The sequence below is a fragment of the Glycine soja genome, chromosome 5 (assembly GCF_004193775.1).
Source record: "Glycine soja cultivar W05 chromosome 5, ASM419377v2, whole genome shotgun sequence".
Classification (NCBI taxonomy): domain Eukaryota; kingdom Viridiplantae; phylum Streptophyta; class Magnoliopsida; order Fabales; family Fabaceae; genus Glycine; species Glycine soja.
The window spans coordinates 44,022,103-44,049,811 of NC_041006.1; the positions used below are offsets into that span (position 1 = coordinate 44,022,103).

Consider the following 27,709-nt stretch of genomic DNA (forward strand, 5'->3'; position numbering starts at 1 on the left):
TCATCACCATTAACACCGCTAATAGAAATACACCCTTAAATTAATTTTAACATGATCCAATACTTTTAAAATAAATTTATTTTGAAAATAAAGTTGAGAGAAAAAACTAAAACTAATTTTTAAAAATAAAAATTAGTTACCCAAGTGGGGCCTTAGTTATCAATTTTTGTTGTCGAATATTTGTGGGAGGTTGTTAATCGATTGTTGGCTATTAATTAATTGTAAATTTAATGCTTAAATATTTTATTGTAAATATATCATTTTTTCTTTAACCTTATATTTTTTATTCCTTATAGAAAGGCTTTTATTTTATGAATTTATGATTTATTTTATTATAGTCTTTTGATGACGTCATCGTGAGGGATGCCATGGAAGAAACTAAAATCAAACAAAAGAAGTATTAGAGAGAGTAAAAGAGAAAACTTGAAAAGATTAAAACCAAAAACCCTCTAAACTCTTAAGTTTAGTGTGAATTGTAATTTAAGACTATATTGTTGTATTACTCCCATTAAAAAATATTGAGCACGTGCAGGGAGAGGCGGTGAGAGAGGGAGCTTTGCTTTTACTTTTGTTTGCTTCGTAGAGGAGATGTTGCTGGTTGCTCCAAGAGATTCAGGACAGTGGTGAAATCAGAGCAGATGGTGGAGTATTCTCTTGTCGAAAGAAACTTAATTGTGCTAATCATATCTGTATCGAGACTTGTGGGAAAACTAGATTGGAGGAGAAACGCCACAGTTGTTTAGACCCAATTCCTACCTGTTCACAAGTATGTGGCAAGTTCCTTCCTTTGTGAAGAGCCATGCCATGCCGGGGATTGTTCTCCTTGTCTGGTTCTAGTTTCCCAGAAGTGTCGATGTGGCTCTACTTCCCGCACTGTGGAGTGTTGCAAGACAAAAATGGAAAATCAGAAATTTACTTTCTAATCCAAATAATATTCTTAATGCGGATTGGGATCCACACTTGTGTCAATTACCATGTGAATCCCTGTGCCACAGTGGTCATTGTCCACCTTGTCTTCAAACTATATTTACTGATTTGACATGCTCTTGTGGCACACCGCCTCCCTCATGTCAGCTTCCATGTTCAGTTCCTCAGCCTTGTTCGCATCCGGCCTCTCACAGCTGCCTTTTTCGAGATTGCCCTCCTTGTTCAGTGCCTGTAGCAAAAGAATGTATTGGTGGGCATGTAGTTCTTAGGAACATACCTTGTGGTTCGAAGGATATTAGATGCAATAAACTCTGTGTGAAGACCAGACAGTGCGGTTTACATGCATGTGGCAGAACATGTCACCTCCCACCTTGTGATAATCTATCTGTTGTGACATGTGGTGCTCCTAGGAGAGACTGCCGGCATACATGTATAGCTCCTTGTCACCCTTCAACTCCAAGTCCAGATACAAGATGCGAATTCCCCGTCACAATTACTTGTTCTTGTGGCCGAATAACAGAAAATGTTCCTTGTGATGCTGGTGCTAATTATAATGCTGATGTGGTACATGAAGCTTCCATTATTCAAAAGTTGCCTGTGCTTCTTCAACCTGTGGCTGCAAATGGCAAAAAAGCTCCCCTTAGACAAAGAAAACTGATGTGTAATGATGACTGTGCTAAGTTAGAGCGTAAAAGGGTTCTTGCAGATGCTTATGAGATTACCGCTCCAAATCTGGATTCTCTCCATTTTGGTGAGAATTCGATTGCTTCTGAATTGCTTGCTGACATGTTGAGAAGTGATTCTAAATGGGTTTTATCTGTTGAGGAGAGATGCAAGTTTTTAGTACTTGGCAAGAGCAGAGGAAATGATGCACATGGTCCAAAAGTCCAAGTTTTCTGTCCTATGTTAAAGGACAAAGGAGATGCAGTAAGGGTGATTGCTGAGAGATGGAAGCTTGTAGTGAATGCAGCTGGTCGGGAGCCAAAGCATTTCATAGTTGTTCATGTTACCCCAAAATCAAGAGCTCCTGCTCGTGTGCTAGGGGTTAAGGGTACTACCACTGTAAATGTGCCCCTTCCTCTTGCATTTGATCCTTTGGTTGATATGGATCCTCGAGTTGTTGTCTCTTTTCTAGACTTACCAAGGGATGCAGATATTAGTGCATTGGTGTTGAGATTTGGTGGTAAGTGTGAACTTGTTTGGTTAAATGACAAAAATGCGTTGGCCGTTTTTAATGACCCTGCCCGTGCTGCAACTGCAATGAGGAGGTTTGATCACGGCACTGTTTATAAGGGAGCTGTGATGGTGGTTGTTCCACCAAATGTCGGGGCATCAGTAGCATCTTCAGCTACCAATGCCTGAGGAGGATCTGGGACAATGAAAGGAGGAGCACTGGCAGCATTAAAGGGAAATCCATGGAAAAAAGATGTTATTCAAGAGCTGGGTTGGAGAGAAGATGCTTGGGGTGATGAGGAGTGGGCTACTGGCTCTGCTAATGTTCAATTGCCTATTAAGAAGAAAGAAGCCCTAATATCTGCTTCAGCAAATCCTTGGAGTGTCTTAAATCAAGAATCCTCTTCAAGTTCATCTGTTGCAGCCATTAAAATTGATGGTTCTAGGAAACACTATGAAAGTAGTGTTGTCACAAAGTTGGAGCCTCGTGATGGTGGATCAAATCTAGGAGGGCAGCCTGCAGGAAACTTTGATGCTTTAGAAGGTGCTGATGTAGTAGATGATTGGGAGAAGGCTTGTGAATAGCAAGGAATAAGCCCTTTTCATTTTATTTTGTTGAGAAGAAGGCAGGTTTTGTATGGCCTTGTGGCCTCTTTTTTTGCCATGAGGTGGACATCCCCCCTCCCTTTTTGGCTAATATTTTAATTTTTGTAGTGGAAAAAATGGAATGATGGTGTATGGGGTGATTGAAGGAAAGATCAACTTGGCTTTGATGTTCTGAATTGCGGTTGGAAGGGCTGTAGTACCTTTGCTGATCCGAAATGCCTAATTCAATAGTTGCACATTCTCATCTTATGTTTTTTCAATAGTAAATATCCTAGTGTCCTTTCAATACTGACGTGTAGTTGAGAGAAAGCAAACCGCAACTACTCCCTTCCTCTGTTATTTTCTTCCCACCAGCACAATTATCAGTTTTCAAATTTCAAATATTTTATTTCCCTTCTTCTCCTTTGTTTCTCTATCTCAAACCCTGCCAAAGGGTCTCCAACTCAAATTTTCTGGAATTTTCTCATCCCGCCTCCATTACAGACATGTCGTGTCCTTCAAGCATCATATAACCCACCCCCGTGCTGGAGCTTGCCCCGTCAACTATACCGAGGCATATAGGAATAATGATGCAGATGATTTATGTGCTGATGCCTCTGCTGACTTGCCAAATGATGCGTGGGCGTGATTCTTTTCTTTTTATTTTTGACCTTTTCCATGCAATCATTGTAAAGGGAAACAAGCTTCAGTTCATGGTAATCTTTTGATATATTGATTTCTTTTATGTATTGTTTTTTTGCTTTTGCATTCATTTTCAAATTACATCCTGGTCTTTCTGTTCATCCATATTGTTTACAATTGTAATTTTAACTTCTATGCATCCATTTGCAATTGGTCTTTCTTTAACATCAGCAATATACTGACATGCAGCTTCAATTTCTTCTGCAATGTCATCATTTCATTTTGCATTGGTCTCTGCCAAGCCTATCAAATTTGACGGATGAAGTAATTAGTGTTAAAACTTTTATAACTTGAACAGAGATTTTTATAGATGAACACCCACTTGAATATACCATACGGTGGTGTTGTTTTTGGAGCTGAGTATTTGAAGAGTTGGGATGAGCAAAAATGGAATATACAAAGAGGGTGGCTAAGTGAGAGTGAGAAAGGGGTGTGTTAAGAGTCCTTAATCAGACAGCAGCCTATGAAGCAACGGAAGTGTTGGGAAGCAGTGTCAGGCAAGGAGGGTGGGTCCCCGAAACAAATGGTGCATTAAAAATTAGTGTTTTAAAAAACGTTAAAATTATTAAAAAAAAATTGTATATTAAATAGTCAAAGAAATTAACTTAAATACTTTATCTAATATTAGACTATATTGTAATGTCCTCCCGGGTTATATATTCGAGCACAGATTCTCGGTGGACTATCCTTTCCTTGATTGAAGTGGCATACGATGCCTATTGGATCTGAATTTCGAATTGATGCTTAGATGTTTAATTCACGGTTCAAGTCTTTAAGCATATTCTCCCTGGAAAAAAGGAAACAAAAACCAAGGATAAAGCTGATTTCTAAAAGTAACATGGTATTTTTGGATTGGTTCAATGCGCTCAGCATCAATGTATTAAATTCTCTTCAGTTAATATTTTTTTACTAAAATATTGGATCAATGATAGTGTTTTGTTTGTTTGATCTAAAATTGTAAATTATTTATAGGATCCTGTTTGTCACACCACTAAAGTGAGACTGTAGAAGATTCGGAGATGACATGGAAAGCTGGTAGAGTCCACAGCACAAACGGGGAAGGGAGTGAGGGGGCGATCCAAAAGTAAATAAATAAGCTATTAGCTAAGACTTGAGTGCCTATTTATTGTTGTGCTGAAAAGCTTAATAATTTAGGTAGAGGTGTGTTGGTTGAAGTGGGGAAAGAATGCATGCATCATGCCGCAAGTTTGTGATTCATCCTCATAACCGGTATGTGATATTTCCATTACATATACTCCTTCAATTATCTTAAAGCTAAGTAGTGGATTTAGGGGGTGCAGGTGGTACCTGGCGTGGAAGCACTTCATTCTTATATGGGCAGTGTACTCATCCTTCTTGACTCCCATGGAGTTTGGGTTCTTCCGAGGCTTGCCCCAGAAGATTTTCCTGCTGGACATGGCGGGGCAATTGTTTTTCCTCCTTGACATCCTCCTCCGGTTCTTGGTTGGCTATCACGAGGTCCAGTCCAACTCCCTCTCCTTGGTCCTGGACCCCCACAAGATCGCCCTTAGATACCTCAAGTCTTGCTTCCTCCCCGATTTTCTCTCCTGTCTCCCCTGGGACTACTTTTACAAACTCTCCTCCAACAACGAGCTCGTCCGCTATCTTCTCTTGATAAGGCTCTGCCGTGCTTTCAGAGTCACCCAATTCTTCGACACCCTCGAGAAGAACACCCGTGTCAGTTACTTGTTCTCCCGTATCCTCAAACTCTTTGTCGTTGAACTTTATTGCACCCACACTGCCGCTTGCTTATTTTACTATCTGGCAACTACCGTGCCCCCTTCCCAACACTCTTATACCTGGATCGGTAGCTTGAAGATGGGTGACTATACTTATTCTGACTTCACTCATATTGATCTTTGGAAGCGTTACGTCACCTCCCTCTACTTCGCTATTGTTACCATGGCTACTCTTGGCTACGGAGACATCCATGCCGTCAATGTCAGGGAAATGATATTTGTCATGATTTATGTCTCCTTTGACATGATTCTCGGCGCTTACCTTCTCGGCAACATCACTGCCTTGATTGTCAAGGGATCTAAGACCGAGAGATTCAGAGATCAAATGTCTCATATTGTTAACTACATCAATAAGAACAATTTGGACAAGCAGATATGTCACCACATTAAAGATCATTTGCGCTTAAAGTATCATCCAAGTTACACCGGATCTTCTGTTCTCCAGGACATACCAACCACTATCCGCACAAAGGTCTTTCTATTTTTATTTTTTTATATATTTGTCACTACCTCTCTCTCTCTCTCTCTCTATATATATATATTGGTCTTTTTAATAGACCTTATATGATTCTAATGCCCCAGTACAGTATACTGAATATGTGATTATTTGCAGATTTCGATTAGTTTGTATGAGCAGTTCATTCAAAAAGTTTCTCTTTTCAAGGGATGCTCTTCAGGGTTTATAAAGCAGATTGTAAGACATTCTTTACATGCTCACACTATACCATCAGAGTGGCATAGTCGGAATTTTAAGTTTACATTTTGGTATTTATATATATTTGAACTTCTCTTAATATCTGTTAGCTTTGTCCTGCCAACCTCTAATCCTAACTTTCTTCACTTACTTGTTCATTAATGAATCTGCTTAGTTATCATTTTAGTGTATATATTTCCTTTGTGAAATTGCAATGCCAAAGGTGGAGTGATCACTGAACCACTTCAAGTCCCATAAAATACTTAATGAATCCCCCCGCAAACCTAATTAAATTTGAAAATATTTAAAAAGATACTAACTCAAATTACTCAATTGGCACATACTATCCTCATTACTGCCTGTAAACACTGACAAAAGTTTCTTCCATTCTTGTATTCCATCCCAGTGTGTATGCTATCTTAAAACTACCAGTATTTGATATTTTACACGTAACAGGAACAACAAAGAAACTTGTCTTCTTGTTAAAAGGTATAAGGCAAAGATGAACTTAGAATGAGAAAGAATTTTAATAGTTTAATTATGTACATGGACCTTTACAACTTATATACAAGTGTGGATATGCGTTCGTTGTCTAACTGACTATTCTAACGTACATAACACTTAACAATAATGGGATGATATGACTGAGTAAACTAAACGGCATATTGATATAAGAGAATAACTGTATTAACCGTACAACGACTGTTGATGAATTTGATCATGTGGTAGTGTTTGTATTGAGATAACACTTGTTTTCATCAGAAATTTCCAACTTAAAATCTGTTTCAATAGGCAACCAAAGTCCAGGAAGAGTTTTTCCTCCCAGGAGAATTGGTTATGGAGCAAGGAGATGTTGTAGATCAACTCTATTTTGTATATCACGGTGAGCTGGTAAGTATTCCAGTAACCCATCAATTTGTATATTTATACATTTTTCTTTATATGTCATTCAGTAATTCAGATGAACATCTTCAATGCTACTCTCTCTCATCATTCCTCAGTTCACTTACACCCAGCTGTTATATATTCCAAATTTACAGTTCTTGATTGTTGTGATGCTAGGACAATGTTTCTGCTTGAGATGAATGCTCAATAGGAAAGATCGTTGTCATTAGGTTGAACTGGTTAAGCCAATAAAATAGCGCCTAAACTCAATATGACTTTTCTATTACTTGTATTATTGGAAACCGACGCCTCCTCAAGTTAAATTGAATATCAGAAAACTGGAAAAATATAATTATAACCGGGAAATGATATCATTATGTATCACAAATATGCATAAAAAAGCATTTTTAAATCTGAATTACTGAAAAGATAAGGAAAAATGTATAAATATACAAATTTTAAATCTGGCTTGACAACTTTTCTTCTTGTCAACAGCATGAGATAAGGAAGGAAGATGATGATACAGAAGAAAATACAATTACATTGCATACCTATAGTTCTTTCGGCCAGGTTTCTTTTTTTTGCAATAAGCCTCAAACTTCCATGGTTGAAGCTCATGAATTTTGCAAGGTTTTACGACTTGATAAGAAATCCTTTACTGAAATACTGAAGATATACTTTTTAGATGGTCGTATTGTCTTGAACAATCTCCTTGAGGTATGTTGTGATTTTTTTTTATAAAAAAATTCCCTATTTTTCTTGCTTCTTTTTTATCATTACATCTATATCCATAAACTTTACTATATGTATCAATGCCCATGGTTTACCACCAAAACTAAGGATGTGAGGAAGGACTCTCTGGCGCTAGATTCTTTTGTGGTTGTTTAGTGAGTCTCAGGAAAAAAAATTACCTAACTGCATAGCTTCAAAAGATGACATATAGAGGGGGAAACTATTTGATTTCTTTACTTAAGCAATTTCGAGATGATTTAGGCAACCAAGTTACTTAGAAATAGTCACCATCACTTTCATGCTAATGACAATTAATCTGTGGTCTTTTTACTGACGGAATTCTTAGGGCTTTGGATAGAATTCTAAGTTGACAAGTTTATAATTCCTGCTTATACTTGGCTAACAGGTAAAAGACTTGAGTCTACAACGTAAGCTTTTGGAGTCAGATTTCAACCTGACTATTGGTAACATGGAAACAGAGCTGGCAATAAGGATGAATTTTGCTGCCCATGATGGTCATCTTGATCTTGTGAAACGTTTGATTGGATTTGGGGCAGATCCCAATAAGACTGATTACGATGGCAGAACACCCTTGGTATGAACAACCAATTTCCATTTCTTCATCAGGCATAATTACATAGAGATAATTTATCTCTATATTCTCACGTTGCTTATAAATAAAATTGTCTCCAGTCTCTACAATATGAGATAGTGAATATTGTCCTTGGAAATCTTAGTTAATCTGTGGATGAACAAATACTCGACACAGTAGCACCAAACAAGTACTATTGTATAATTCATAGGTTAATGTCATGCCTTCAGGTTTGAATTTGGTTTTCCCTCCTATTTGCTCTTTTAAAAAATAAAATAAAATAAGAAAGAGCATAGAATAGTCAAATGATCAAATACAGTGGTGAGTAAGTGCATTTTATTAGTTTGATTTTATGTTTGTTATAACAGCATATCTCAGCATCAAAAGGATATGTAGATATTTCTTCCTATCTTGTTGAGCAAGGTGTAAATATCAACTGTGCAGGTTTGATGTTGAACTTTAAAAACCAAATCACATATATTTTATTGAATATTCTTCTTTGAAGAAAAAAATAGTGTTACATTCTAAACATCCATTTGTTTTAGATAAATTTGGCACCACTCCCTTGCTTGAAGCCATCAAGAATGGACACGAAGAAGTAGCATCTATACTTGTTAACGCAGGAGCTATCTTTACCATTGATGATGTTGGCAATTTTCTCTGCATGACTGTTGCCAAGAAGGAGTTGGACCTTTTAAAAAGGGTTCTGGGTTGTGGAGTTAATCCAAATGCCAAAAATTATGATCAACGTACACCTCTTCACATAGCTGCCTCTGAAGGTTTGTTTACAATGGCGGAAGTACTTCTAGAAGCAGGAGCGAGTGTTTTATCTAAGGACAGGTATGGTGCAAATATTGAGTTAGCATATCTTTTCAGATAACACTTTATATTCCATTAGCACCTCCATGGCTCAAATGCAAAATCATTTCATTGCTAACTTGAAGGGATCTTAGAATAGCAATATTGTTGTCTTGCTTATTGAATTGCAAAATAACATCCTTCAATACTTCCTTCTGGCAGATGGGGAAATACACCTCTTCATGAAGCTCATACCGGTGGGGATAGAAATATGATCAAAATGCTTGAAGTGGCAAAAGCTTCTCAGTTGGTTGAGTTGTCCAATAATATTCATGAAACTCAAGGTATCTATCTTATGTTTGGTAAGAAATTTAATTTGTTAATTATTTTTTATTTCATGTATGCAATATTTATATTCTAACAAATCATATACGTATACATTCATCATCAACTTTGCAGCAACACCAACAGATGAAATTCCGAAAAAGAGATGTATAGTATTTCCTTTCCACCCATGGGATGATCAGAAAGCGGATAGAAAAGAGGGAGTGGTCCTAACGGTTCCACAAAGCATTGAAGAGCTTATAAAGGAGGCGACAAAACATTTGGAAATTCCAAACGCTTCCTGTATTTTGTCAGAACAATGTGGCAAAATTGTTTATGTAGGCACGATTAACAATGATGAGAAGCTATTTCTAGTGAGTGAAGCACAGAATGAATGAGGTGAAATGTTCAGCAGTACCAACACCACTAGCTGGTTAATATACTTTTTCTTTACTCCACAAATTTTTCCATTCCAGATAAGAACAATTTTTATATGTTTGCAGTTATTGTCAATTAGTACTAATAAACATCCTCTCATCACTCTTTCAACCATGGTACATGTCAACGGATCCAAGTTGGTGACGGGGTATGTGAAGTTGACTTTGCAAAAACACCTTTCTTTCTATGCTATCTCGATCGTAGTCATAATCCCAGTGCACAAGGTCATTCATTGACTACACCTGCCGGTTCTTTCTCAGTCTTCTCCACCCATTGTTAGAATAAAGGGTTGCTTTGTGGGATGAATGAGGAGGATATTGGTGGATTGATCTTTGTCTTCGAGGTGGAGCTTAATTGTATAAATATCATTTTTCCTCTTTAATTAAGCTAGCTAGTTTTCTCACGTGCTTCAATCGCATGTTCCAAAGTCGTAAGAACCAAGTATTACATTGTTAATAATAATAATAAAAAGTCACAAGAACTTTTATCGTAAAGCCTCTTTAATGGCAACTTTGTGGAATATTTAGCATTACTACCCATTTTATCTGGTATAATTCTTTAACTACCAAAGTTTTACTGCAACAAAAAACCTATACATCGTAAAAAAGTATCACGATCATAAACATCATTTTACCATCTAAGTTTTAAATTTTTGCAAATTTTACCTCTTAATAGAGGGTCAATAAGAAGAAGTTAAAAGAAAAAATAAAATGATACCAATATCATTTCTTAGAAAAGAATGTTGTTTTGTTAGGATGATGATAAAAATTGAAAAACATGATAAACTTCACAAAAAAAGACTTAGGTAGCAAAATACCCAAAAATTGAAAACATAAATGATAAAAGTGAAAAAAAAATAGATGATAAAATTCGTAAAATTGAAAAACTATGCAAATAAGCTTTTAAAATAAAACCATTGTATATAAGTAATTAAAACAAGAAACTCTGAGTGCAGGTTAAAAAAGTTAAATTATTTTTCAGTTATTAAACCCCCCCCTTTTTTTTTACCAAGTTCAATATTAATAAGATTAGTAAATATTTATTTGTTTCAATGTTGTAAGCATGGTTGTTAAACTTGTGATTCTACGTAGAATCGTGGAGACTCCTTAAACTCGACTCGTAGAATCGAATCGAGTTTACTCAAAAGGCAGCAACAGAATCCACTACCCAAAAGGCAGCAACAAAACCCATTACCCACCCGCCAGAATTTTAATTAATAGATAATTTGTCCATGTTCGGGAGACCATCTTAGCTTTGCCAGAATTCAACATTAAGCATCGTTTCAAACTTTCAATTAATAGAGATTTCAATTAATAGATACTTCCTTAATTTAACAACAAAACCCAAAACTCAACACTACAATGAAACTAACAATAGCCTTGCCAGAATTTCAATTAACAGATATTCCCTTAATAAGCATTGTTTCAAACTTTCAATTAACAGAGATGAATTAACAAAGAAGCTTTAAGAAAACACCTTAGCGTCATGGAGCAACGCTTGGAGTTAGGTCATGAAATGAGGGCTTTGGACGAGTGAGGGCTTTCAAGTTTCAAACAATGACGAGGACCACCACGACGTGATTAGCTCAGCAGTCCAGTGCGACAGTGATGACGACAACCACCACGACATGAGTAGCTTAGCGAGAGTCATTTTCAAGGGTTAGTAGCTTGAACAAGGCATAGTGAGTGAGTAGCGAGAGTCGCAAGAGTCATTTTCGGAGATTGTTGTACGACGCCGTTTCAGATTTTTATAAACTCGTGAACTCGGAGTAGACTCGCGAGTCTATCCAAATTCGTCCGAGTCTACGCAAAATCGGATGAGTCTACTTCGGTTTCGATTCTACTTCCGATTTAACTCATCAACCCTTACGATTTTATAATTTAAATCGAGAGTTTAACAACCATGATTGTAAGAGTGATAGTATTAAATAAAATTACATTGAAAAATAAAAACATTTTTTTTATTAAAAACTCATTTTCCCGGAAAATAAAACTACCCACTTTTATTTGGAAAAAAATGTATAAAACGATAACTTTCACGGAATCCCCTACGCGTGGGATCTCCCTTTCTTATTAGTTGTTACCGGTTTGAGGGTTGGCCTATGACACAAGAGAAGGCTATTAATCTTCCATCCATAATGCAAACATCGTCAAGCCATACGGGGAGAATATTTGCTAAAGATCACTTTAATACTTTGCTTGATGCTACAAAACTATGAGAAGATGGTAAATAAATTTTACTCCTACTCTGACCAATAACTTCAGTTCGAAGTCATTTTCACCATGACTTTCTGTTCCTTCCAACCACCTACTCAACCAAGCAAACACATTATCTCATATAAATTATATACACACAATAGTGTGCAAACCTAAATCGAAAAAATTCAGCCATCTAACCAAGACGCGAAGGAGGAAAGAAGTAACAACTAACCATTATACGATAGGACAATCACAAAAGCTGATGCTTTATGGGTACTGAATTTGTTGCAGGGAACAAAACGGACAAATTAGCAAATATCTAACTAGAAAATAAGCTTCCCTTTATTGATGAAATCCAGAGCCACTATTACTATAGTATATACATAGGAATTAGTGAAACAATATTTGGACTTTAAACTCATCAGTCAGTACCAACACACTATGAAGTATGAACTGTATCTTGTGATGTATGGGAGCAAACAGAAATCAAAAGGACAACTGAATGCACAAGGCTCCCACCTGTGGTCTCTAAAGAAGATAGACATACAAAGCTTTACTCAGTTAAACACAAAATGGTACCTTGAGTCCACGTAGCTCTCAACATCCCAGAGAAAAGAACCAAAAGTCACAGCCTCTAAAACAAGCTTCTTTAAACCACCAAAGCTAATTTTGATGTTTTCATCCTTAGAGACTGCCCCCTCAGGTGTTACAACAATTTCAGGTCTTCCAAACAATGCCTCTGTGTGCTTCTCGATGATGCTGACAGCCTCTTTGGATCTAATTGCTGCATATCTTTGTAGTGTATCGCCATCAAAGGACATCACATAGTTACGCAACCTGGTTGCCTTTATACCATAGCCAAATCCACCGGGACTGACATCACCACCAGGCCAGGCAGATACTTCAGGATGAGACATCACTTGAGAAGTGTCCTGTTCAATACTGGGTCTTGCATTGTCCATCGTATTTCGATGAACACCATTCTCTTCTTCTGTTGCATTTGGAAGAACTTTCATTGTCTTCTCCAACTGGAACCTTTGGTCAACTCGCTTAAGAAAATAACCATACATCACTGATGCTGCATAGACCTGCCCTACCCTGAATTTGCTGATTTCAGCTACTGATGTTAAATCTCCAGCTTTGTTACCGAGAATGAGACTCAAGTGGTTTTGAATCATCTCATATGCTTCATCTGAGTGAAGCTGCTCAAGTTTACCATCTTCATTTGGCCACAAATCAACCTTACCAGACAGATCTGGGGTTACAGAGGGTATCAAAGAAATATTAGCATCCATGAACTTCTGCACCACCAATGCATACAAGATCTCTTCCAGAGCTTTCCTCCTTTCATTAGCCTTAACCTCAGCAATTCTCCTGAAAAAGTTTGGACGCCAGCGCAATGGTCAACAGCAGACTAATAAATAGAAGAAGAGATAAACTGGAATAAGAATTATATGTTCCAATTCTCCTGATTGTCTTCCTTAGAGAATGCAAGCGGACCTACACACTAATATTTTATACTCTACAATAAACCGAACAAAACCTTGAAGAGATATAGAAAAATAAAGTGACTTTAATTTCACCCTTCGGATCCAGTTAAACCATAAAAATGGAACAAACATTGAATACATGGCATAAGACAAATTTTATAATACTAAAATCTAAAGCATAGAGTATATAAGAATGATTTGTAGAAACCTAATGGGATATGGATGGAAAATAAGGAGAGAGGAAATGAGAATGAAAGAAAGGTAGAGTACCTGTACAAAACTAAATCAGTGGGTGAAGAAGGCTGTTGTTGGTTTTGTAGATGAGCATCGCGGTCAGTTTGGAGCTGGTGGAGTTGCTGGTCGACGGCAGCAGGCACAAGATGCGGGTGATCTTTCAAAATCTGAGAAAGAAACTGCCCAATTGGGGACTCCAGCTGAAGAGGAGCGATCTTGGCATCATCCCACTCCGGAGATGAGGATGCAGCTCTAACAACAAACCCTCTTCTACGAACTTGCTTCGGGATAAATACTGAATTCAAGCATAGCTGCTAAACAATCAAATATCTTCTTCACGCGTTCCACTTATATTGCTTTAGTTATAACAAACACAACAAGTATTCAATCAATCAATCACAGAAAGCTTACCTTTCTGGAAAACCCAAAAGTGGAACCCAACCGAGCTGAGGCGGACCCGTTGACCGGACTTCCCAGGACGATCAGCGGTGACCGAACGGCAGTGACTGCGACGTCCATTTGCAGCACCGAAGCTAGATGGATCTACAGAACAAATAAAGCTGAAAAAGAATGAAACCCTAGACAGAGAGATGATTCTATTTCTGTTCAATTCCGGAGGGAGAATTTGATTTCCCCTTCTGTCAAATATTTATAGGGCGTCTCCTGTGCTATACGGGCCTCCAAACTATTCTTATGCTTTTATAAATAAATATTTTTAATAATATATATTTCTTGTAATTTTTAATCAAAATTTAACTTATTAATTCTTTAACTATTGACTTACAGAAAAACTATTTATATATAAATTATGTTTTTCTTTAAAGAATATATAAATTATTGTGTTAGGAAACATATGTAAGGAGTAACATTCACGATATTATGTAAAAAAAGAAAATCATCATAAAGAATTAATACTACGGGGTCGGGGAGAGAGAAGATATTTAATTATTTTGGTCTTAAAGAGAGACGTTTGGATTAGAGAGTTGGCGAATCATCGTGAAACGTGTTCCTGTAATTGACCTTGAACATGGAAAGGAGAAGGAGATACTTGTCCAAATTTTAGTCTTGGAACTGATTGATGGGTCCCAATTTGAGGTGAAAAATTGGTCACTGATGCTACAATTTTGTGGTGCACATATCATTCATTGCCATTTCGACTATCACTTGGGCCCAAAACAGCTTCCACCTCTTGCTATTTTTATTTTCATGTAAATTCACTTCCCCCTGAATCCTTCTAATCTAATTGATTTTTTTTTTTAGATTATGATTTAATTGAATGTTTCTGTATGAACATATTTTTTTTTTTTAGAAACCAAAAGAATTGTGAGGTAAATAAATTTAGGTAAATTTTAGAATGAAAACAGCTAAAATTTTCAATAAATAGAAACGACAAATTATTTTTTTCCTGAATCCTTTGGAAGAAAAAAGAAATTCTGATTAATCCAAAATTTGATTAAGAAATAAGTAAAATTTGACCAATAATTATTTTTATTAAAGATCGAACTTGTGTAACACTCAAACGATTTAACTTTAACTTTAACACATTAATCATTTGTGTCAATCACTTAATAACATATTACTTATTATTAAAAGTTATAATATATATATATATATATATATATATATATATATATTAAATAATCTCCAGACTTTATAAAATAGGATATTTTTTTTATTCATTTTTTTGTTTAAGTCCATAATGCCAAGTAACAATAGTAACTTATGACATAATAGCAATGTTGGTAGCAACTAATTAGCATGTCATGTTTTAACTTTTAATAGGATAATCCTTTGTAATTTTATTTTGTAAATTTTCTTCTTAAATGCTAATTTGTTTAAAACATGTGAAACTAGTTTATGAGAAATTTAAAAATATAGTTTATAAAAAAATACAAGTGATTACCCTATTAAAACTTCTTGATGATCCGGCAGGCCAATGAATTGCTAATGTTGTTGTTATATTATAAGTTAACATTATTACTAAACAATATGATCTAAAATAAAATTTCCAAGGACTAAAACAAAACAAAATCTTTAAAAGATTAAAATAAAAAATACCCTAATTTATAGAGACCAACAGGTTATTTAAAATATGCTATCAAGTTTAGGAGTGTTAACGAGTGGAGCTCTTGAAGCTTAGGCTTAACTTGAAAAAATAATTTATTATTCAAGTTTAACTCATTTATTTAATCGAGTCCAAATGAAAGCTTAGGCTTCACTTGTTAAAAAAATATTAATCTTGAGTTTGTTTTATTTAACTCATTTATAACTTAATTATTCTCAAATTATTATTACTTTTATGAAATTATTTTTTTAACTTTATCAATACAATATTTAATGATAGATAATTATCTACTAATAGAAAAATGTGTTAAACATGCAATATGTGGAATTAAAAAAAATTTAGACTACTAAATTTTCATAATTTAGTAAATAAAATAATAATTTATTAATTATTACAAGAAAAATAACTCCAAAATTAATTTAACATTTTTTAAGGCAAAATTGAATTTATTAAAATACTAAATTTAACACAAAGTTTAGTATAAAGGTACACATGATCACTAGAATTAAGTCTACACATAAGAGATCCAAAACACTACCAATCTATATATAAATGAGCTATTTATGAACTTTTAATGTTAAACTTTTAAAGCTGGAGCTCAACTCATTTAAATAATTAAATCTAATTTTAAGCTTAGGTTTGTTTATTTAATTAAACAAATCAACTTGAACGAGTAATTAATGAACCAAGTTAAATAATTCATGAATAATTTGACTCATTTACACTCATATTCAGGTGTATGTTAAATTCCTTGATAATATTAACCTATGGTTGAGTATCCTTAGTTTTTATAATTGTCATTCACTATAATGAACAAAGAATGTAACTTGTGGGCCAATTATCCATAATCCTGTAAATATCATTTGTTACATGTTAACCGATGAGCAAGTGTACCATTTTATCACAAGTAGTAAAGTACTTGAAAGTTCGAGTGTCAAATCCACATGAACTTTATTTGTACTTAGATTCCAAACCTAATTTACAAGCAAGAGATAAAGAAATAAAATAATAGATAAAGAAAGATAGGAGATAAAATAAATATTTAAAAGAAAAGATAAAAGATTTAAAGATAAAAATAGAAGATAGAAAAGATAAAATATTTAAATTAAAAGATGATAAAGATAAAAATAGAAGATAAAGAAAGATAAGATAAGAAAAGTAAAAGATAAGATGAAGATAAAGAAAGATAACTTCAGAATGTGATAATGTTACGACCTAGCCTACCTTATTTGCCTAAGATTATTTTAGATTTTTCTCTATCAATTTGGTGAGTTTTTCCTACCCACATATATTAATATGCTCAACCCGGATCCCTCAAGATGAAGAGCTTAATTTATGTATTCTTTTCCAACTGCCTTTGCAAAGATAGAATCATAAACAACATTAAGTATAAAGATGCATTCAGAGCACAACAAAGTCACTCTATCCCTAGAAATGCAATGTTGAGATGTCTTTTCCCAATTCTTTTAGACATTACCACTTCCCAATGAATAACTCCTAAAACATATGCATGTAAGACCTTCCTTGTATTTCTATTAAGGATTACCGTCTCCCGAGCGATTAACCCCTAAAGATGATGCAAGAATGAATGATACATGAAATTAAAATAAGAAAGGATAATAGAAAAAAAAAAGACCTAATTGCATTGATAGATATGAAGCATTACAATACATCTGTTGGTTTTTTAGGTCTACCAAGCCTTAACTAAGGAAGGTTTAGTCTCTCATTGTCATGAGAGACTTTTATACTTTAGGGGGTTGAGGTGGATGAAAGAAAATGATGGATGACTAATAACAAGAAAATGGAGAATGACTAAAGAGAGAGGGTTTCTCCTAAGGGATATACCCAGTGTGTGGGTTGTTCTTTTTTTTCTTCTGCTTCCTCCTCCTTTTATGATCCTAAGGTAGCTTACTTTTCATGCTGACCTCGCGCATAATGCGGATTTTCACGCTAAGCGCACCTTTGGGCTTCTTCGTGGGCCTTATGCACGCTAAGCCTGCAGTGCGCGCTTAGCCTATAGCACGCTAAGCCTCCGATTCTTCCAACTTTTTCTTTAAAGTCTTTTCTTCCAATTTTTGCATCAATTTTTCCTTAAAACACTTGAAATCTTGTTCTTTTGAATCCTGTTAATAAAAAATAGCAAAGATGTTAATTTATTCATTATTTCATTAAGAAACAATAATAAAGTAAAGAAATTGAAATCATTCTTAGTCAAAATTGACTATCAAATTAACTTATATTTCTCAGTTATCATTACAACTAAGGAATAATGCGGTTTATGTGCATATAGTGTAATGATATGTGTTAGGCAAGACTCCTAATGCATTATATGTATGACACTCAACCTAATGGGATCCGATTCTCTTTTCTTATTTTGCTTTGATGTAATTTTGCATGTGCAAGTGACTATGAGTATGCATTATGAAATTCATAGAAAATTCTATTATTGATTATGATTCTTTTTATATCCTTAACGAGTTCCTAATAAATTAAATATCAATTTTGCCTGTGGATATGCCATGTTTAATTTTTTATTAATTGTCATCTTAAACTCCTATATATAAACTTGTGTTACACTTGTTGATAACTGCCCAACACACAAGACAGGCCCAGCACACGTGCTCGCTTAGCGATCAACACTCACTTAGCACGAAGAAGACTCACGAGAAAGTCCAAGGTCGTGCTTAACGTGAACACCGTGTTAAGCGCGTGATTAAACCACTATTCTTGCTAAGCCCAGGAGTGCATGCTTAGTGCACAGTTAGCGTGAAAAAAATAAGCTACCTTAGACCTATAAAAAGAGTAGGAAGCTTAAGGAAAATACACACCGAGTCTCAAAGTTCTCTAGTGAAGAAATCCAAAGCTTGAGCCTATTTCATAGGGGAAACCCCCTTTCTTAACCATTACTCTCTTTCTCTCTTCTAGTCATCTAGCCCCTTCTTCCATCTACATTAGTCCCTGAAATGTAAAGTCTCTCATAACTATGAGAGGTTAAACCCCCTTAATTGGGAGCCTGACAGACTAACTCTTGTAATGTAACTCTATCTATTATCTATTTAATGCAATTATGTTTCTATTATTCTTCTGTGTACTTCTCTTTTTATTGTGACCTGATCATTCATATAATGTTTAGAGGGTAATGCATTGAAAAATGATTATTTTCTAAAGGATTGGGAAAGAGTATCTAAATAAATTTATTGCTAAAAATAGATTAATATTTGTTTTGCCCAATTTATGCATATCTAATCTTAATGCGGTTTATTATTTTTATCTTTACAAAGAAATTTGGGAGAAAATAGTAAATAAATTAGGCTCTTCGTGCGAGAAACCAAAGATAGAGTGTTTTTGTAGATGTGGGTGAAAACAAATATTTCATTAGATAGAGAAAATCATTAATATTGCATTATAAGTAGTTTTGGCATGTTAGGTCCCAACATTATCATATTGAATTCATCATTCTGCATTCAAATTATTGTTTATTTTTCTTGTTATCTCTTTCTTTTCCTTAAATCCCAATTTTCACATTTACAATTTCTTGTCTCTTCTACTTCTTCTCATTGCTCAATAATTGAGTTTGCATCACTTTAAGTACAACTAAAGTCCCTGTAGATTCGACATTCGAATTTTCGGCTTAAAACGAATTGATACACTTACCAACAAATTAACACTTATTTCTTCTTGTTCACTTTGTATATTATGTACTTAATGAGTATATTTGACTCATCCTATTAATTCTTTTCTTTTCCCCAAGATTCATAAGTAGCAGAGTAACTAGTTAGTGAGATTTGTAAATCTTCCCCGAAGTTTTGCTTTTTGGTAGGCCCTATCATTTCGAGCGGTGTCTAGTTCAACTTTAGTATAATGCAAGCTATCGTACCCCATTGCCCAGAGGCTCTTCGCTATGCGAAGGTATGGGGGAGGGATGTTGTACGCAGCCTTACCCTTGCATATGCAAAGAGGCTGTTTCCGGATTCGAACCCATGACCAACAAGTCACCCAGACACAACTTTTTCCGTTATATACAGTAATTTATTTTTCACAAAAAAAAAGAATATCTTCATTTTGAGAACTCATGGCAATTATGATATTTGAATGATGAGAGTTTGTTTGATAAATCATGTTTACCTCTATCAAGTGTTGACAAATGTGTGTTATCTTTGAGATGTTGAGAATACTAAAGGAATTTTGTGAATTTTTTCATTTGACAAAGTATGTGTTCCTAGTTCAATATGATCAATAAGCTTGTTAGGCTAAAGATCATTTAAATTGGTATCAATATTTTGTCCTTAGAACAAAGCACTCAAAAAGACACACATCTCCGGTTCTCTCTTGTTTCTGTAGCATCTGCCAAATAATAATACATAAAATAAAAAATTCCCCTGTAACTCAAGCTATATCGTGCGATGTCCTGGTTGTGTTGTGCTTAATGTGCATGAAATGCACCCTCGTTTTATTAATTTTGAAGACTAATATAATTTCAAGGACCATTAAGATGAGGATTTAGGCGTTAAGAAAGTGATTCAGTCCTCACATTAAAAATTAATTGGAGACATATATAATACAATAGCAGCCATCTCCGCACTTCATTAATATGGAATAAAACAAAGGAGTTAAAGACAGAGCGTTGGTTTTGTTTTGTGGAATAATTAATGGATGCAAAAACATAACTATCGTTTCCTTTTGCAACCACTGAAACACGAAAACATCTTCTATATGGCAGAGACAGAAGTACCTAACCCCTTGGGCAGATTCACAACATGCAAAACTTTCCCATAAATATCGAAATAAACAACTTTGGCATTGGTTTCTTCCAGCTCCACGGACATAAATCCTTGTCCATCATAGTAAAACTTGATCCCATCTTTCTTATCTTTATCCATGTCTCCTTTCCATGCCTTTGAACCTCCACCACTGGTTAAGAATTGGATTTGGCTGCAACAACACTCATCACTTAAAGAAAGGTGATTTGGTTAACAAACAAGCCCAATTAAGTTAATACCCACCTGCTTCTGCTACTTATGTGTTCCAAGCAATGGTCATGCCCATTAATGTACATATCCACATTATTTTCCTGCAAGTTTAATTTTATCACTAGGATTTTCTTATATAGTATACAATAAAATATATATTGGCCTAAATGAATGACCTCAAGAATTGGCAGGAGCTGTCTTATGAGCTCTTTGGTGTCACCGTGATGTCCTATGCTTCTTACAGGATGATGCCCCACAACAATCTTCCACTTGGCAGTAGAATCCTTCAATGCTATTTCCAGATCCTATGTTCCAAACCGAAAAAAAGAAGACAAGGTTGTCAAATCGTATTAAATTGTTTTTTTTTATGTTAATTTGTTGTGATGGTATAATAATGATCGAGTGATTTACCTTCAAGAGCTTTGATAAATATTTTTCCCTTGGAAGCACTCCTCTCCAGTCATACTTGTGGTCCTTTGGCTTAAGAAAATACTTGTCCACAAAAGGTGTTGAATCAATGAAGAAGAACTCAGCAATTTCTGGGGAGTTTTAAGATTAGAAGGCTACTTAACTTACTATTCAGGATAAAACCTCTATTGAGATTCCGAGAAGTCACCTTACCAGTATCAACAATAAATGATCTTTGGCAGATCCATCTAGGATCAATTTTCTGAAGGATTGGATTCAATTGAGCTTCAACATCACCCCTGTAGTCATGGTTGCCCAACACTGCAACCAACATTTAATGGAGAGAAGAATGAAAGATTAGAGGAATACTTTTTCTCACATGTAAGCTTGTTACATCCATGGTTGGTGTGTCTGGACTCACCACTATACCATTGCTTTTGGAGGCTCTTGGCAGTGTAGATTTTTGAGAAGGAAATTTCAAATGCAGGGTCATCTATACCAGTCAATCCATCATCGTAGAAATTGTCTCCAGTGGATATCACAAAGTCGATATTTAACTTTGCAGCAACCCTTCCCATCTGACATACACAAAGAGATGAGTGTCTAAAGAGCTCCAGCTTTTGCATTAGCAATGAACATTTGTTTAACTAATTAGACACAAGCATCCTAAGCAAAAAAAAAAAAAGAAGCCTCAAACGAGCATAAAAGGATTAAAAATGATGCTAATGCTAAGTTCTGTATCGTAATTAAAAAATTATTGTAAACTTGTGCTTAGTTAAGTAGACTACTAGACTAATACTGGAACACAAGTTCCCACTAAATAGAGGATGAAGACCTGAGTGGCAACTTGAGATTGGTTGTATGTTCCTTTCCTTCCCCAGTCTCCAATGACCATAAGGCTAAGTGAGCCATCAGCTTTGACAGGGTGCTCTAGGCGTTGGAGCAGACCTGATACTGATACAGACAGAAGACACAGGCTAACGAAACCCATCCATATTCCCAAACCTGCCATCTTTTGTTTCCAACTCTTCACTTGTAGCACAATTTAAATTTATATAAGAAAATAATAAAAAAACTCTCTAGTTGATGTGCAAAATGGATCTTAATAGCATATCCAATAGTTAAAAAAATAATAGAGTTGTTCAACTCAATCTTGGTGGACCCTATAATTCCACAGGGTAATTAAGAATTTGAACAAGTTAATTTTCTCTCTAAATAACGCAATCCTTAAGGACTTAAAATGAGTGTTACAATTGTCTTAAAAAAACTAAGCAACAGTTAAGAACTGCCACATTAGTGAAACTGCATAAAAATGATTTTTTTAAGTGTAAGAATTTCATAAGCAACTCTCACCATAGATGCTGTAAGCGTTACTGTGAAAATGACAGAGATGACTTATGCGTCACTAATGGACAAGCCGAGAAAAGTACGTGGATGCAAACAATAGGATGTCACTGGGCCACACATGTCAGTGTGTGAACCTTCGTTGCAACTTCTCAAGAGTCAAGACAAATATTGCTCTGGTGCCTACGTATACTCCATTTAATTAGAACCAGTAAATTCAAGTGTTGAATGCTGAAGCAACGTGTAAGGGAGAGATATATGCAGAGTTTGTAAAAACGTGTTGGTAACTGATTCCCCGAACTAGTCTCCGAGCATGTTCGGTATAAAGTAGGTAACCATTTATTTTGCTGAAATTGACAAGTTCTCGCTAACCTTAAATGGTTCGAAGGTTGTGAATTATTGTCACTCATTGGCAAGTGAATTTCCTTTTGTACAATCTTTTGTTTCCTTGCTAAGCGTATCAAATTGTAAAATAATATAAAAGATTAAACAATCAGTGACTCAAATCAAATCTTGTTCTTTGATTAACTACAAGTATAATATAAAAGAAATTAACTACAAAACAAGGAAGATGAAGGTTAAGAAAACAAACACACTAAATTGTAAGATGGTACTATGATGAGTTATGAAACGTGTTGGGGTTGTCCTAACCAAAACTATTCTTGATGAAATTTTATTAAATTTTTCTCTTTTAACATTAATATAATTATTACTTGCTTCTACTAGTTTATTCTAACCTAGATCCTTTGAGTCAAAGAATTTAAATCACTTAATATAGTTCCTAATCCCTTGGTGATTGATCATTAAATGATCTGGATAAAGAGCAGAGATACATGAACAGGCTAAAAAAGATCACTCTATCCCCTAGATATGACCCACTTTAGATATTCTTTTCAACTTCTTAGCATACAACCATTTTTCAATATTTAATCCTAAAACGTTACATAAAGATCATAAAGATGGATGATCAAACCATAAGTAAGTGAATAAGCACAAGGATGAATAATAATAACAACATTATATTAAAAGATAATTTAAAATCATTACATCAAAGAGAGTTTAGTTTGCAGAGCTCCCAACAACGGTGATTTTAGCCTCTTGTTGTCATGAGAGACTTACAAATATAAGAGTGGGGATGAAAGGAAATGAAATGAAAGACAAATGGATTGACCAAAGCTCTGGAAATAGATTTTCCTTACACTGACTTCTTTACTTTCCTTTGTTTCTTTGTTCATCTACTTCTTGGTTTTCTTCGTTGCTAAGGAAACAAATGTTTCCCTTTTCTTTTTATATGTTTCACCAATTGATTGGTCAATCAAAACTTTCTTGTGCGCATAACGCGACACTTGAGCTGAGCGCGCTTGCACAACTGGATCAAGTGACTGCATGTTAAGCACAGGATGTGCGCCTCGTGACAACTATCTTTCAATGTGACTTCTTGCGCTAAGCGGCTTGCTTAGACTGAATGATTATGATTCAATGAACAAAGAGGTCACACTCGACACTTCAGTTCATGAATCCTCTTTTAGACCTTAGCTATATTCCCATATCCCCTTTTTGTATCTGTGATCTCTTCCGGGTGTTAAGTATGATCTGCTGGTGTATATAAGATACCAATGGATATTGGTTATCAGAAATGTATACTTCCATTTGGCCATCCTTACATATCCACGGCATCACATTCTTATGCACAAAACCATGAGGATTCAGGACAGTCAGAAATGTTGGATATCTATTTATAGATTTTAACAAAGTTTATATACCACATATTCCTGAAAATAATTCAAATATTAAATTATTGATTCGGTGATGTTGAAATCAAAACCTTTTAAAACACAATGTTTTCCAAACTAAGGCAGGCGGAGTGAAAATAAGTACAATTACTGCTCTTGCATCTTAAATTTAGAAGACAGAAGTTAAACAGCAATTCATCACTGCGGTGAATGAATCACAGTGAAGAATCCTTCATTCATATTTTCATTTCTCGTACATACTCAAGCATGACATCAAGGATTAGTTTGAAATTTCATCAACCAATTTGGATTGGTCTATTTAATCTCAATGTCTAGTATCTAGCTCTAAACTTTACATGGAAGAATGTAGCTGTTTTGAAGAAGTCAATCTGTGCAAAACGTTGCCAAAAACATCATAGAACTCAATGGTGGCATCCGTCTGAGTCAATTTCACTGACATGAAGCCTTGTCCATCATAGAAGAAATTTACGCCTCTTCGGTTCATTCCTTCAATGTCTCCTCTCCAAGCCTTTGACCCTGCCCCGCTAGTCAGGAACTGAATGGGGCTGCAAACAAGTTCCTCCGTCAGATAAGTATATTATTTTGGCTTCGTTGCATGTAAAAATTTGCATGAATTCATTTAATTTTACCTCTCCGTGTCACTAATGTGCTCAAGACAATGATCATGCCCGTTCATGTAAAAGTGAACGTTATTTGCCTAAAATTTGAAAGTAAAATAAAATCAGAAGAGTTAGGTAGAGGAACTAGGAAAGAGAGGCCATGATCATCTCCCGTTCTTCATCCTCAACCTTTAGTTACCTGAAGGATAGGGAGAAGCCGATTTATGAGTTCTTGAGTATCACCATGATGCCCAACACTTCTAATGGCATGGTGACCAACAACAATCCTCCATTTTGCTGTTGATCCCCTCAGTGCCAATTCTAGGTCCTGAAACATAATAATTCATAATGTTATAACCCTATTCACTTTTGTAACATGAAAGAACTATTTTTAATCAATCATCAAACAGGACCCAACAAAGGTAATTTGCCAGTTTCATATATTTCAATTTGTTCAAATGGTTAGTTTTATCAATAAAATTATGGTTATTCTGCTATCAAAAGCAATTATAGATTGAACTAGGAATATTTATTTAAAAAATTTCAGATAACTGAATAATTAAAACTCTCCCAACTTGAATTTTACAGCATAGCGCTGTCATCTGCAAATTCAGATAATCTACGCATACCTTGAGTAAGTTAGAAATATAAGATTTTTGTGGGCCAATGCCCCGCCAATCATACTTGTGTTCCGGTGGTTCAGTGAAGTACTCGTCAACAAAAGGAGTGGTGTCTACAAAGAAAATCTCAACCAGCTCTGTAGGACAAGAAAAGAAAAAATACATGAGATTATTGGAATGGTTTCAATGGCTAGAAGAAGAAAACCTCAATTAAACAAGCATGAAAGTACCTGAATCTACAATAAAGGACCTTAAGCAAAGCCATCTGCTATCAATTTCTCTAAGGACCGGGCTCAATTGGGCCTCTGCATCACCCCTATAGTCGTGGTTGCCTAACACTGCATCAACCATTATATGATTAGCTCTACTAGACTCTATGTATAACTATTGTATGTCATGTTTAGGAAATTACCGCTGTACCACTGATTTTGCAAGCTTTTTGCTGTGTAAATTTTAGTGAATGATTCTTGAAACGCGTTGTCATGGTCACTAGTCAGTCCATTGTCATAGAAGTTGTCTCCAGTGGAAACTACAAAGTCGATATCAAGCTTCTCTCCAACCTTTCCCATCTGAAAAGTTCATTTTTTCACCATAAAAGAAGAGGATAATAACTACAACGAGGAGCAACTAGATGCTATAAACGAAATTCTATCTAGAACATAAAAAATAATCTAACATTAATTAATGTGCCGGAATACAAGTTTTCAGTTTTCACACATATTTGCATGAATCACACAAACATAAAAGCAAACCTGGAAAGCAACTAGTGATTGGTTGTAAGCACCTCTTCTTCCCCAGTCACCAAGCACCAAGAAGCTAAGAGCACCATCATGTTTGGAAGAGTGTGCAAATCTCTGGAGTTCTGCAGATGCATAAAGAATGCACAAGCCAAAGCTGATGATGATGGTAAAGGTAAAGAGAAGGGACTTGGAGATGTCTGTCATGGCTCTAAGTGGAACTGGAACACCAAAACAAGCGAAAGCTTCTCACTTTTAAAAAAAAGCTTCATGTTGAAAACTAATGTCACTCTGGAAAAAACAATTATTAGATCAGTAATATTTGGACAATTGGACCCACAGCGTCAGATTACACAGGATAGAGAGACAGGCTCATGCCAATAAGAAAAAGACTTGTGGGGTGTTATCTAACCCCTACTTGTTGAACTTTAAATCTCTCAAATGAATATGGATCCTAGGTTGTTGAATAATATAATATAATACCAAGTTGTTGAAAACTAATGTTACTATGAAAAAAACAATTATTAGATTAGTAAGGAAAAGTAATATAATATTGGAACTTAATAATACAAAATATGTCCTTAAACTCTTCTTCTGGTTATTTAAATCAGAAAATGCAGTGCATGGTTCTGGCTGGGGTATTAGGTTGTGACAGAAAAACGGTGATGGGCAAGTGTTGGCAATTGAATTGGGAAACTGACATGGGTTGCGTTAGGGGGAGGCACAAGTTGGGTTGGTGATATATGCGAACATGCCATGCAATGAGCAGGAAAGGGTAGAATATTCGAAACCAGTTTTAAAGAGGAAGGCATATCTAGGAGAATATTCGGATCGGATGCTCTGCTTCCAGTATAGAATATTATAGCTCTCGACGCAACGCAACGCAACTCCATTGATGATTGAATTTGATTGGTGGATTAGCCTATAAACCATTCAAATTAAACAAGTGAAGAAAATTTGTCTTTTGCACCTTTCTCCCTCTCCGCTCTTGGGAGTCATGATCAATTAGTAATACACTACTCCTTTGCATTTGCAATATCGAGTATGATTAGCATTTCTGACCACTAGTGTCCAACGAACTGTCATCATCTTTTTTCTCATTGCATGATTACATTCACGTGACATTCATTCTCGATAATATAGTATATATATAACCATTAAACTAAAAAAAATAAAAATTTAAATTACACAAAAAACATATATATATATATATATATATATATATATATATATATATTTAAATTTATATAAAAATAAGTAAGTATAAAGAATAACTATGACAAAGGCAACATTATTGTGTCTAAAATTTGAGAACTAAGGCAAATAAATTTAGAAAGATTTTTTGTAACATAAATTACCAATCCTTAAATAGATAAATAGGCTAATTCATTCGATCTATTTCATAACAATTTTGATCTTAAATAAAATTTACATCCTCTAAAAAAAATTTATAAAAAAAGTTATTAATTTTCTTTCAGCGATATTTATAAGGAATGCATATATTTAAAAAAGAAAATATTTTATATGATTTAGTATTTTCATTGAAGTATTAATTTCTTCTCTTAAAACTTCTCTCAATACTTTCAATTTTAAAAATAATTCAAGATTATCATAGAATATTTACTAAATCTTATAAACTTTTCAAGATTAATATAATATTTTTCAATTAATTCTCATATC

At 35.0% G+C, this 27,709-nt stretch overlaps 5 protein-coding genes across 10 annotated transcripts; 2 read left to right on the forward strand and 3 right to left on the reverse strand.

Moving 5' to 3' along the window:
* The first annotated feature begins 534 nt into the window (after window positions 1–534).
* Window positions 535–10,104, forward strand: LOC114413745 (potassium channel SKOR-like). Of its 4 annotated transcripts, XM_028378285.1 has the most exons (12): window positions 535–3,401; window positions 4,360–4,617; window positions 4,680–5,619; window positions 5,761–5,841; window positions 6,634–6,732; window positions 7,222–7,443; window positions 7,865–8,053; window positions 8,419–8,494; window positions 8,596–8,890; window positions 9,071–9,210; window positions 9,308–9,571; window positions 9,676–10,104. In XM_028378285.1, exons 2-11 carry the CDS (start codon window positions 4,574–4,576, stop codon window positions 9,568–9,570), a joined length of 2,349 nt encoding a protein of 782 aa, XP_028234086.1. In that variant the 5' UTR covers window positions 535–3,401; window positions 4,360–4,573; the 3' UTR covers window position 9,571; window positions 9,676–10,104. The 4 variants fall into 4 exon arrangements, with proteins under 4 accessions (XP_028234086.1, XP_028234087.1, XP_028234088.1 ...); XM_028378286.1 differs by having other exon boundaries at window positions 4,689–5,619; window positions 9,308–10,104; XM_028378287.1 differs by having other exon boundaries at window positions 537–3,401; window positions 9,071–9,192; window positions 9,308–10,104.
* LOC114411422 (NF-X1-type zinc finger protein NFXL1-like) lies at window positions 769–2,289 on the forward strand. Its single transcript, XM_028375112.1, has 2 exons — window positions 769–830; window positions 996–2,289. Exons 1-2 carry the CDS (start codon window positions 769–771, stop codon window positions 2,287–2,289), a joined length of 1,356 nt encoding a protein of 451 aa, XP_028230913.1.
* A 2,020-nt stretch (window positions 10,105–12,124) lies between the features above and the next one.
* Window positions 12,125–14,194, reverse strand: LOC114413746 (UV-B-induced protein At3g17800, chloroplastic-like). Of its 2 annotated transcripts, none has more exons than XM_028378289.1 (3): window positions 13,944–14,194; window positions 13,569–13,846; window positions 12,125–13,182 (listed from the first exon to the last, which is right to left on the reverse strand). In XM_028378289.1, the coding sequence occupies exons 1-3, from the start codon at window positions 14,049–14,051 to the stop codon at window positions 12,366–12,368; spliced, it is 1,203 nt and encodes a 400-aa protein (XP_028234090.1). In that variant the 5' UTR covers window positions 14,052–14,194; the 3' UTR covers window positions 12,125–12,365. The 2 variants fall into 2 exon arrangements, with proteins under 2 accessions (XP_028234090.1, XP_028234091.1); XM_028378290.1 differs by having other exon boundaries at window positions 13,569–13,843; window positions 13,944–14,192.
* Window positions 14,195–20,129: 5,935 nt separating this feature from the next.
* LOC114413747 (purple acid phosphatase 3-like) lies at window positions 20,130–22,199 on the reverse strand. 2 transcript variants are annotated; one of them, XM_028378292.1, is made up of 7 exons: window positions 21,811–22,199; window positions 21,397–21,553; window positions 21,189–21,296; window positions 20,979–21,106; window positions 20,744–20,872; window positions 20,601–20,668; window positions 20,130–20,529 (listed from the first exon to the last, which is right to left on the reverse strand). In XM_028378292.1, exons 1-7 carry the CDS (start codon window positions 21,985–21,987, stop codon window positions 20,307–20,309), a joined length of 990 nt encoding a protein of 329 aa, XP_028234093.1. In that variant the 5' UTR covers window positions 21,988–22,199; the 3' UTR covers window positions 20,130–20,306. The 2 variants fall into 2 exon arrangements, with proteins under 2 accessions (XP_028234093.1, XP_028234092.1); XM_028378291.1 differs by having other exon boundaries at window positions 20,130–20,547.
* A 1,985-nt stretch (window positions 22,200–24,184) lies between these two features.
* LOC114413748 (purple acid phosphatase 17-like) lies at window positions 24,185–27,028 on the reverse strand. Its single transcript, XM_028378293.1, has 7 exons — window positions 26,045–27,028; window positions 25,705–25,861; window positions 25,523–25,630; window positions 25,302–25,429; window positions 24,872–25,000; window positions 24,703–24,770; window positions 24,185–24,618 (listed from the first exon to the last, which is right to left on the reverse strand). Exons 1-7 carry the CDS (start codon window positions 26,234–26,236, stop codon window positions 24,405–24,407), a joined length of 996 nt encoding a protein of 331 aa, XP_028234094.1. The 5' UTR covers window positions 26,237–27,028; the 3' UTR covers window positions 24,185–24,404.
* Between the last annotated feature and the right edge of the window lie 681 nt (window positions 27,029–27,709).

Bases quoted from the DNA above. Each gene is read 5' to 3' on its own strand.
- LOC114411422 (XM_028375112.1), top strand. From the start codon at position 769: ATGTGGCAAGTTCCTTCCTTTGTGAAGAGCCATGCCATGCCGGGGATT. The intron at 831-995 runs GTTCTAGTTTCC...CCTGTGCCACAG, and splicing joins GGGATTGTTCTCCTTGTCTG to TGGTCATTGTCCACCTTGTC.
- LOC114413745 (XM_028378285.1), top strand. From the start codon at position 4,574: ATGCATGCATCATGCCGCAAGTTTGTGATTCATCCTCATAACCG. The intron at 4,618-4,679 runs GTATGTGATATT...TAGTGGATTTAG, and splicing joins GTGATTCATCCTCATAACCG to GGGGTGCAGGTGGTACCTGG. The intron at 5,620-5,760 runs GTCTTTCTATTT...GATTATTTGCAG, and splicing joins CAACCACTATCCGCACAAAG to ATTTCGATTAGTTTGTATGA.
- LOC114413746 (XM_028378289.1), bottom strand. From the start codon at position 14,051: ATGGACGTCGCAGTCACTGCCGTTCGGTCACCGCTGATCGTCCTGGGA. The intron at 13,847-13,943 runs GTAAGCTTTCTG...TTGATTGTTTAG, and splicing joins CTTTTGGGTTTTCCAGAAAG to CAGCTATGCTTGAATTCAGT. The intron at 13,183-13,568 runs GTACTCTACCTT...AAACTTTTTCAG, and splicing joins ACTGATTTAGTTTTGTACAG to GAGAATTGCTGAGGTTAAGG.
- LOC114413747 (XM_028378291.1), bottom strand. From the start codon at position 21,987: ATGGCAGGTTTGGGAATATGGATGGGTTTCGTTAGCCTGTGTCTTCTG. The intron at 21,107-21,188 runs GTAAGGTGACTT...AAAACTCCCCAG, and splicing joins ATCATTTATTGTTGATACTG to AAATTGCTGAGTTCTTCTTC. The intron at 20,548-20,600 runs GTGGGTATTAAC...CCTTTCTTTAAG, and splicing joins CACATAAGTAGCAGAAGCAG to TGATGAGTGTTGTTGCAGCC.
- LOC114413748 (XM_028378293.1), bottom strand. From the start codon at position 26,236: ATGACAGACATCTCCAAGTCCCTTCTCTTTACCTTTACCATCATCATC. The intron at 25,001-25,301 runs GTATGCGTAGAT...ATTATGTTTCAG, and splicing joins ATATTTCTAACTTACTCAAG to GACCTAGAATTGGCACTGAG. The intron at 24,771-24,871 runs GTAACTAAAGGT...TTCAAATTTTAG, and splicing joins GGCTTCTCCCTATCCTTCAG to GCAAATAACGTTCACTTTTA.